Source organism: Brassica rapa, chromosome A09, assembly GCF_000309985.2.
Source record: "Brassica rapa cultivar Chiifu-401-42 chromosome A09, CAAS_Brap_v3.01, whole genome shotgun sequence".
Classification (NCBI taxonomy): Eukaryota; Viridiplantae; Streptophyta; class Magnoliopsida; order Brassicales; family Brassicaceae; genus Brassica; species Brassica rapa.
The window spans coordinates 42,649,441-42,659,991 of record NC_024803.2 but is presented as its reverse complement, the minus strand read 5'-3'; the positions used below and the strand labels follow the sequence as shown (position 1 = coordinate 42,659,991).

The 10,551-nt window shown below is 30.7% G+C and overlaps 1 protein-coding gene and 1 long non-coding RNA gene across 3 annotated transcripts; both read left to right on the top strand.

The window, feature by feature from the left end:
• Window positions 1–1,861: 1,861 nt before the first annotated feature.
• On the top strand, window positions 1,862–6,092 carry LOC103843160. Of its 2 annotated transcripts, XR_628089.3 has the most exons (4): window positions 1,862–4,865; window positions 5,504–5,604; window positions 5,721–5,996; window positions 6,081–6,092. It is a non-coding gene; the product is annotated as an uncharacterized LOC103843160 (long non-coding RNA). The 2 variants fall into 2 exon arrangements; XR_004451229.1 differs by having other exon boundaries at window positions 5,721–6,086.
• A 2,097-nt stretch (window positions 6,093–8,189) lies between these two features.
• Window positions 8,190–10,309, top strand: LOC103843159 (leucine-rich repeat extensin-like protein 1). Its single transcript, XM_009119869.3, has one exon. It carries the CDS (start codon window positions 8,367–8,369, stop codon window positions 10,119–10,121), a length of 1,755 nt encoding a protein of 584 aa, XP_009118117.2. The 5' UTR covers window positions 8,190–8,366; the 3' UTR covers window positions 10,122–10,309.
• Window positions 10,310–10,551: the final 242 nt, after the last annotated feature.

The following is a 10,551-nucleotide window of genomic DNA, read 5'->3' as shown; positions in this document are numbered from 1 at the left end:
TTGAGAAATATTATAGATTTTGGGCTGTGATTTAGAAATTAGGATAACATGAATTTTTGTTGATAGATGAGTATTCTTTTAGATTTTTTGATCAATAGCTTGTATTTTTTAAATATAATTCCCATAAATTCTATTTTAGGAAAGTTTTAATTTTTATTGAGAAATATTGTAGATTTGGGGCTGTGATTTAGAGATTAGGATAACATGAATTTTTGTTGATAGATGAGTATTCTTTTAGATTTTTTAATCAATATCTTATATTTTTTAAATAAAATACTCAGAATTTCTATTTTAGGAAAGTTTTCAATTTTATAAAAAAAAATATTGGATTTGGGGTTGTGATTTAGAAATTAAGATAATATGAATTTTTGTTGATAGATGAGTATTCTTTTAGATTTTTTGATCAATAGCTTGTATTTTTTAAATAAAATTCCCAAAAATTCTATTTTAGGAAAGTTTTCATTTTTATAGAAAAATATTGTAGATTTGGGGCTGTGATTTAGAGATTAGGATAACATGAATTTTTGTTGATAGATGAGTATTCTTTTAGATTTTTTGATCAATAGCTTGTATTTTTTTAATAAAATTTCCAAAAATTCTATTTTAGGAAAATTTTCATTTTTATAGAGAAATATTGTAGATTTGGGGCTGTGATTTAGAGATTAGGATAACATGAATTTTTGTTGATAGATGAGTATTCTTTTAGATTTTTTGATCAATAGCTTGTATTTTTTAAATAAAATTCCCAAAAATTCTATTTTAGGAAAGTTTTAATTTTTATTGAGAAATATTGTAGATTTGGGGCTGTGATTTAGAGATTAGGATAACATGAATTTTTGTTGATAGATGAGTATTCTTTTAGATTTTTTGATCAATAGCTTGTATTTTTAAAATAAAATTCCCAAAAAATCTATTTTAGGAAAGTTTTAATTTCTATTGAGAAATATTGTAGATTTGGGGCTGTGATTTAGAGATTAGGATAACATGAATTTTTGTTGATAGATGAGTATTCTTTTAGATTTTTTGATCAATAGCTTGTATTTTTTAAATAAAATTCCCAAAAATTCTATTTTAGGAAAGTTTTCATTTTTATAGAGAAATATTGTAGATTTGGGGCTGTGATTTAGAGATTAGGATAACATGAATTTTTGTTGATAGATGAGTATTCTTTTAGATTTTTTGATCAATAACTTGTATTTTTAAAAATAAAATTAACAAAGATTATATTTTAGGAATATTTTCAATTTTAAAGAAAAATATTGTAGATTTGCGGTTGTGATTAAGATATAAGTATAACAAGAATTTTTGTTGATAGATAAGTATTCTTTTAGATTTTTTGATCAATAGCTTATATACTTTAAATTAAATACTCAGAATTTCTATTTTATGAAAGTTTTCATTCTTATAGAGAAATGTTGTAGAATTGGGGTTGTGATTTAGAAATTAGGATAACATTAATTTTTCTTCATAGATGAGTATTGTCTTCGATTATTTTATCTATAGCTTGTATTTTTTTAATAAAATTCCTAAAAATTCTATTTTCGGAAAGTTTTCTTTTTTATTGAGAAATATTATAGATTTGGGGTTGTGATTTAGAAATTAGGATAACATGAGTTATTGTTGATCGATGAGTATTTTTAGATTTTTCAGTTCAAAATATTGTATTTTTAAAGAAAATTCTCATAAATTCTATTTTAGGAAAGTTTTCATTTTTATAAAAATATTTAGTGGATTTGGGGTTGTGATTTAGAAATTAAGATAATATGAATTTTTGTTGATAGATGAGTATTGTCTTAGATTTTTTGATCAATAGCATATATTTTTTAAATAAAATACTCAGAAATTCTATTTTAGGAAAATTTTCATTTTTATAAAAAAAATAGTGGATTTGGGGTTGTGATTTAGAAATTAGGATAACAAGAACTTTTGTTGATAGATGAGTATTGTCTTAGATTTTTTGATCAATAGCTTGTATTTTTAAAATAAAATTCTCAAAAATTCTATTATAGGAAAGTTTTCCTTTTTGTAAAGAAATATAGTAGGTTTGGGGTTGTGATTTAGATATTATGATAACAAGAATTTTTTATTGATAGATGAGTTTCTTTTAGATGTTTTGATCACTAGGTTATATTTTTTAAAATAAAATTCCCAAAAAGTTTATTTTAGCTCAGTTTTCATTTTTATAAAAAAATTTAGTGGATTTGGGGTTATGATTAGAAATTAGGATAAAAAGGATATTTGTTGATAGATGAGTATTGTCTTAGATTTTTTGATCAATGGCATGCATTTTTAAAATAAAACTCCTAAAAATTATATTTTAGGAAAGCTTTCATTTTTGTAGAAAAATATTGTAGATTTGGGGTTGTGATTAAGATATAAGGATAAGAAGAATTTTGGTTGATAAATGAGTATTGTTTTAGATTTTCTGGTCAATAGATTGTATTTATTAAATAAAATTCGCAAAAATTCTATTTTAGGAAAGTTTTCATTTTTATAGAAAATTTTTGTAGCTTTTGGGTTGTGATTTAAAAATTAGAATAACAAGTTTTTTTGTTCATTGATGAATATTCTCTTAAATTTTTTGATCCATGGGTTATATCTTTAAAATAAAATACTAAAAATTCTATTTTAAGAAAGTTTTCATTTTGTAGAAAAATATTGCAGATTTGGAGTTGTGATTAAGATATAAGGATAACAAGAAATTTTGTTGATGATGAGTATTTTTTTAGATTTTTGATCAATAAGTATTATTTTTATAGAAAATTCTAAAAAGTTTTATTTTAGGAAAATTTTCATTTATATAGAAAAACATTGTAGATTTGGGGTTTTAGATTTAGAAATTAGGATAAGAAGACTTTTTGTTTATAAATGAGTATTCTTGTAGTTTTTTCTCTCAATAGGTTGTATTTATTAAATTATTTTCAGAAATATTTTATTCTAGGAAACTTTTCATTTTTATAGAGCAATTTTTGTATATTTTAGGTTGTGATTTAGACATTAGGATAGCCAGTTTTTTTTGTTGATAGATGAATATTCTTTTAGATTTTTTGATTCATAGGTTGTATTTTTAAAATAAAATTCTAATTATTCTATTTTATAAAAGTTTTCAATTTTATAGAAAGATATTGTATATTTGGGGTTGTGATAAAGATATATGGATAACAATAATTTTTGTTGATAAACGAGCATTTTTTTATAGATTTTCTAATCAATTGGTTGTATTTTTTAAATAATATTTTCAAAAATTCTATTTTAGTGAAATTTTCACTTTTATAGAAAAATATTGTAGATTTTTTATAGCCAGTTTTGTTGTTGATACATGAATATTCTTTTAGCTTTTTTGATTCATAGGTTGTATTTTTAAAATAAAATACTAAAAATTCTATTTTAGTAAAGTTTTCATTTTTGTAAAAAAAATATTGTAGATTTGGGGTTGTGATTAAGATATAGGGATAATAAGAATTTTTTTTGATGATGAGTATTCTTTTAGATTTTTGATCAATAAGTTATATTTTTTAAGAAAATTCTTTTAAAAAACTATTTTAGGAAAGTTTTCATTATTAAAGAAAAATATTTTAGATTTGGAAATTAGGATAAGAAGAATTTTTTGTTTATAGATGAGTATTCTTGTAGTATTTTTTGCTCAATAGGTTGTATTTATTAAATTAATTTCAGAAAAATTCTATTTTAACAAAGTTTTCATTTTTATAGATTATTTTTGTAGATTTGGAGTTGTGATTTCGAAATTAGGAGAACAAGTTTTGTTGTTGATTGATGAATATTCTTTTAAAATTTTTGATTCCTAGGTTGTATTTTAAAAATAAAATACTAAAAATCCTATTTTAGATAAGCTTTCATTTTTGTAGAAAAATATTGTAGATTTTGGGTTGTGATTAAGATATAAGGATAACCAGAATGTTCATAGATGAGTATTGTTTTAGATTTTCTTATCAATAGATTGTATTTTTTAAATAAAATTCTAAAAATTTATATTTTATGAAAGTTTTAATCTTTATAGAATTTTTTTGTAGCTTTTGGGTTGTGATTTAGAAATTAGGAAAACAAGTTTTTTTATTGATTGATGAATATTCTTTTTTTTTTTATTCATAGGTTGTATCTTTAAAATAAAATACTAAAAATTCATTTTTAAGAAAGTTTTCATTTTTGTAGAAAATTATTGTAGATTTAGGGTTGTGATGAAGATATATATATATATATATATATATGAGAATTGTTTTAGAATTTTTTATTAATTGGTTGTATTTCTTAAGTAAATTTTTTAAAACTGCTATTTTTGGAAAGTTATCACTTTTACAGAAAAAAATTGTAGATTTGGATTTGTGATTTAGAAATTAGGATAATACGATTTTTTTGTTGATATATGAGTATAGTTTGAGAATTTTTTATCAATAGGTTGTATTTTTTAATTATATTTTTTTCTAAACTACCATTTTTGAAAAGTTACCATTTTTATAGAGAAATATTGTAGATTTGGATTATTATTTAGAAATTAGGATAAAAATAATTTTTGTTGATATATGTGTATTGTGTAAGAATTTTTTATCAAATGCTTGTATTTTTTAAAATAAACTTTTTAAAAACTACTATTTTGATAAAGTTGTCATTTTGTAGATAAATAGTGCAGATTTGAGATTCTGATTTAGAAATTAGTATAATAATAATTTTTGTTGATATATGAGTATTGTTTAAGATTTTTTTATCAATAGATTTTGTTGATATATGAGTATTGTTGTAAAAATTTTGATCAATAGGTATTTTTTAAACCCTACGTGCGTCTTGCTATCGGAGATTTATTCAATTCGTGGCGATCTTCTATTATCCAAGACACCAACCGGTTCCTTAAGGTCCGTAAACTAACCCCTTTTCGTGCTTATTGATTATAATGCTGCTAGTGTTAGATCCTTCGTCCTTGGGAGGAGTATCAGTGTAATGTTTTTGAACACTGTGATTGATAATTAAGATGTGGAATTAGTGATTAGTTATGAACCTAGTGCCACAAATCAACTATCTTACTTGATTATGGATAGTTATTTCCATCTACAGTGGTTGGTTTAATGCAGATTATTAGATCACAGTGATCCATTTAATTGTATTTTAAACGTGATGATAAGATAGCTTGCCTGTTAATATAAGCTTTGAATTTGAGATTGAGACTGTCTCTGGCCTTCTAATATAGCATATGGAATCTTTGATTGATGACAATGAAACTTGATCATGGTAATCTTTTTACTGTAATAATGGTCCCAGGGTTGCTCTCTATATCGTCGTTCCTCTGCTTTACCTTGTCAAGCATTCAAGCTTGGTTGAGTTTCACAACGTTGGATGTTATAGCTATGTATATTCACGGATAAAAAGTTTTTTTTTTTTTGCAGATATTGTAGTTTGATTTGTTGTTTCAACCTTCAAATGATCTTCTCGAGAATATTTGAGATACTCTTTCAATCCCACATGCTTAATTGGACATTGTTTGTTCTGTTTTTAGGGACTATGCATCACCTTGGATCAATGTACAGAGCTGGCAAAATACTTTAAACATGTGCTTCGCCTTACTTAACTACCCTGGACGCGTTCCTTGAAAGTGAGGTATTTAGCCATGGAACTTCCAACCTTAAATAGCTTGATTTTCGCTAGACTTAGTTGATCAGACGAATGCACATCTTATTCTATCATTTTATATTCCTTGCTTGATGTTGTGTCAGCTAGCTGAACTCATACCATCATCCTGTACTTGGGAGTCGCTTTCAAAACACTAAGAATGAAACACATAGAGTTTGGTATCACGCTATTCGTAATATACCACAAACGGAAAGAAGATATCGTTTTTGAGCGTACGCGTGTTGCTTACATTTGGAGGACTTGCCAACTGGTGAAAAACTCATAATTATAGGGATTAACTTGGTACGTTCTTTAAAAGATCTTAAGGAATGCTGATAGACATGCGTTCAAGTTCTGTTCCTATTTGGTCTTGCGTGCAGGTTTGGCTTTCTTTGACCGCTTCTTTTACATAGATCGTGCACTCATGTCATTTTGAGTTAAAACTGTGTTTTATATGATTATAGGTTGACGGCTGATTCAGTGCCGGTCCGGACCGGATTGGCACCTAAAGCGCATTAAAAAAATTTGCCCCATTATAATTTTCTTTTATTTATTGTGTTTGAGATATATTCAAACATCATTACTTTTTTATGAGCTTTACTTTTAAAAATGTAACTAAGTTGGAATTACTATTAATGTATGATTAAAACTCCTATATTTGAATAACAATCATCCATTCAACTTGTGAAATTGTATTTAATTTTTCGGAAAAAAAACAGTAAGTAGAATCTAGTTTATAATAAAATTGTGTTTGTTTAGATTTTTAAAAAAATTATCGTCTAATATTCCTAAATCAAATTATATCAATCACAAAAAAGTACAAGAAAAAAAATTACAGAAGATAAAACTTACATGATGGAACAACAATCCATCAAAATAGATGAGGACATAAATATCAGAAGGAAATAGCGCAAGAGTATAGAAAGAAACACATATTATTAGGTTAGAGTACAATAGTTTTTTTTTCTGAAAAAGGGCTTTACAATACTTTAGTATTTAATTTATAGTTATAAATTTATACTCATATTTAGTACAAAGAAACTCAAGTAGTGTAAAAACAAACGTACTAAGATTTTATGAATAAAACGAGAAAAATTTACACTTAGACATACTTTATCTCTACTCTATATCACTTTAGCATACTTTTCCCATGTCAAGTACTTTTGTACGTGCTATTGTCTAAATTACCCCTGAAATTAATTATCTTTCTATTTCCCTTACTTTTATCGTGATCCAACTCTTTGTGAAGCTTTACCTTTCTCTTTTTTTCCTTTTATTCTTCAATACAAATTTTTATTTTACGAGAAAAGAATCCAAAAAATAAAAAAATATTTAAAGAGGCGATTCAGTTGGAAGTGATGATGACAAAGTTTTCTTCGACGGTGGAAGCGTTAGATTTCAAGGAAGCTTAACGTTCATAGGTGAAGTTCGCTCGCTCTCACCGCGTCGTTGAGTCAGATCTGAGTCACCTTCTATTCTTCACTTTTTTCTTGCTCGTAGATATCGAGATGAAAGATAATGAAACCAAAGGTTAAGCGAAGAATAGTGATGCCATATACCTTTTAATCATAAATATGGTGGATTTATGATTTTCTTCCTCTATATTTTGATTTTTTTTGTTTAATGGACGGTGAGATTCAAAACGAGAGGTGAGAAAGCTGGAAGAAAAGAAAAAGATCCAAAGCTTATAACCACACTTGCCTAACCACATCAATAAGCCAATGAACCAAATTTTATAACCATACTTGCTTATAAAATAATTTCTCCATAACCACAATTATTGAATTGTAATGGTCAGCAAAAAGTTATTAAAAAACAAATTATGAATCTCAATGAAATGACCACAATTTTTTAATGATCATACCTATACTATGATCTTGACCACAAATGTATGTTCTTACTAACTGCACCTTCTATTATAACATAACAACTCATTCCCAAATCAACCATACATTACGTTAATATGCATAACTAAAAAAAATTTACTATACACTTAAACACAAAATAAAAAAAACTTCTTATGTACCACGAAACACACATCCATCGGATCAAATTTAATTTGCACTAATTCAATTGTCACTATAAAAGCACAAGACTCCAGAAACCTACCAACTAGTCACGAGACTTTTCGTAAAGGGCATTTTTGTCACAATAATTCAAAAGTAAGACACAAAGTACACCACCAGCTACAAGTATGTTAAACTGTAAAAGTGGAAGCCGAAAGTACCTATATACGTAAAGCTCTCATAAAACGATCGTGTATATATCAAAGGGATAAACTAAAGTACTTCGTATCTTTATTAAAAAGTAAGAAAAGGTAAAAAAGAAGAGAAGGGGTCTTCGAACGCACAATCAGAAGGTAGAAAGGTAACTCCACAAACCACTATACCACTGCATTATTTTAGAACTTTTTGGCGCCCCCAAATTATATACCGGCTCTGGCGCCTAAAGCCCTTGCTTTACGGGCTTTAGCCCAGGGCCGGCCCTGGGCTGATTACTCTAATCTCTAGGAACGTGCATCCAAGTATGAAAAATCAGTGACGATGGTTTCACCTCTGCGCTAAGGTCAACTCTTTTTGTTTCCTCTACGTGTAAACATGTAATTGACAAATCCAGTAACAAAAGGAAAACTAGAGAGATAGAAATAATACGACTTTGGAGTTTCTAAACTGTTTTATAAAGATGAAAGCACATAGAGATAATAGATGTCACAATAATAAGTAAAAAGTGGGTTTCTTGACCCAAAAGAAATGCTGATCGCTCCTCTTCGTCTTGTCTTCTTCCTTCTGCTCTCATCCATTTGTTTGTCACAGATCAAAGCTGATGAAAGCGACTTGGGAGATCATATCAAAGTAGACCCGAAACTCAAGTTCGAGAACCCGAAGCTACGTGAAGCCTACATTGCTCTCCAATCATGGAAACAAACAATCTTCTCCGACCCTTTCAACTTCACAGCCACCTGGAACGGCTCAGATGTTTGCTCCTACAACGGAATCTACTGTGCTCCTTCTCCAAACTCATACCCCAAAACCAGAGTCGTCGCAGGCATTGACCTCAACCACGCCGACATGGCTGGTTACTTGCCTGCCGAGCTTGGTCTCCTTTCTGATCTCGCTCTCTTCCACCTGAACTCAAACCGTTTCTGCGGTGAAGTCCCCCTCACGTTCAACCGCATGAAGCTTCTCCACGAGCTTGATCTTAGCAACAACAGATTCGTTGGGAAGTTCCCTAGCGTTGTCCTCTCTTTGCCTTCCCTTAAGTTCTTGGATCTCCGCTTCAACGACTTTGAAGGCATGATCCCTTCAAAGCTCTTCGACAGAAAGCTCGACGCTATCTTCTTGAACCATAACAGGTTTCGGTTTGGGATCCCCGACAACATGGGGAACTCTCCGGTCTCAGCTCTGGTTCTTGCGGACAACGATCTTGGAGGATGTATACCAGGAAGTATAGGTCAAATGGGGAAAACACTCAACGAGCTTATCCTCTCCAACGATAACTTAACCGGTTGTTTACCTCCTCAGATAGGAAACCTCAAGAACGTGACGGTTTTCGACATCAGTTCGAACACTCTACGTGGTTTGTTACCGTCTAGCATCGGCAACATGAAGAGCTTAGAGGAGCTTCACGTGGCTAACAATGGCTTCTCGGGACTCATTCCTCCGAGTATATGCCAGCTTCCTAACCTTGAGAACTTCACCTACGCTTCCAACTTCTTCACCGGTCGTGCTCCTATATGCGCAGCGTTATCTGTAACCGAGGCCCTTGTGAACGGTTCCATGAACTGTATTGCTGGTATGGCTAGTCAAAGATCGGTTAAAGAGTGTTTATCTCTGCTAGCACGTCCTGTTGATTGCAGTACGTTTGGTTGTTTCAACATCTTCTCTCCACCACCGCCGACGTTCAAGATGGCGCCTGCTGTTCGGATGCTTCCTCCACCGATTTACGTTTACACTTCGCCTCCACGACCGTCGTCCAAGATGTCGCCTACCGTCAGAGCATACTCTCCACCACCACCAGCATCACCATCTCCTCCACCGCCTTATGTATACTCATCTCCTCCACCTCCGCCTTACATATACTCATCTCCGCCTCCTCCAAGTCCACCACCGCCGTGTCCCGAATCATCTCCGCCACCGCCTGTTGTATTCTATGCACCCGTGACGCCGAGCCCGCCACCACCATCACCAGTATACTATGCACCAGAAACACAAAGTCCACCATCACCGATTTACTATCCGTGGGAAACATCAAGTCCACCACCACCATCACCGGTTTACTATCCATGGGAAACACCAAGTCCTCCACCACCAACTGAGTACTACTATTCACCAAGCCAGTCTCCGCCGCCAGCAAAGGGATGTAAAGACAGTCATCCTCCCCAAGCATCACCAAGTTATGAACCAGCTCCTGAATATTCTTACACAACACCACCTCCTCCTTCCTACCCCGACACGACTCTTCCACCAATTCCAAGTGTCTCCTATGCTTCCCCTCCTTACTACTAGTTACAAACCACTGAGAGAGAGAGGAGAAAATGCATTGCCTTATGATTAACTACTCACAATTACATTCTTTTGGCTACGAGACTATAATTTGTGTGTGGTTAATACTCGAGTTAGTCTTTCCATTTTTTCTTTGTGGATATTTTGTTCTTTTTTCTTTGCCTAACACAGAGAGTACAGAGTTTTTTCTATCTGTTACCATCCTATAATGTATTTCTTGTTATTAAACTGGCCTGTATATACACAAATCAGTCCCTATCTAAAAACGCTCCCGGGCACGGGATACTAAGGAAGTCTTTACCCAGCTGACTTCTTAACCCAGGCTTTTAACCGCTGACTTTATTCCTGTTTTGGGGCGCGATCTACTGCAAAAAGCTAGCTTTTTTCAAATTATTCCCTAAAGTAGCAGAAACCAGCGGATAACTCATTTCTC

What these genes read in the sequence shown, in the direction of transcription:
- LOC103843159 (XM_009119869.3), top strand. Translation starts at nt 8,367, where the DNA reads ATGCTGATCGCTCCTCTTCGTCTTGTCTTCTTCCTTCTGCTCTCATCC.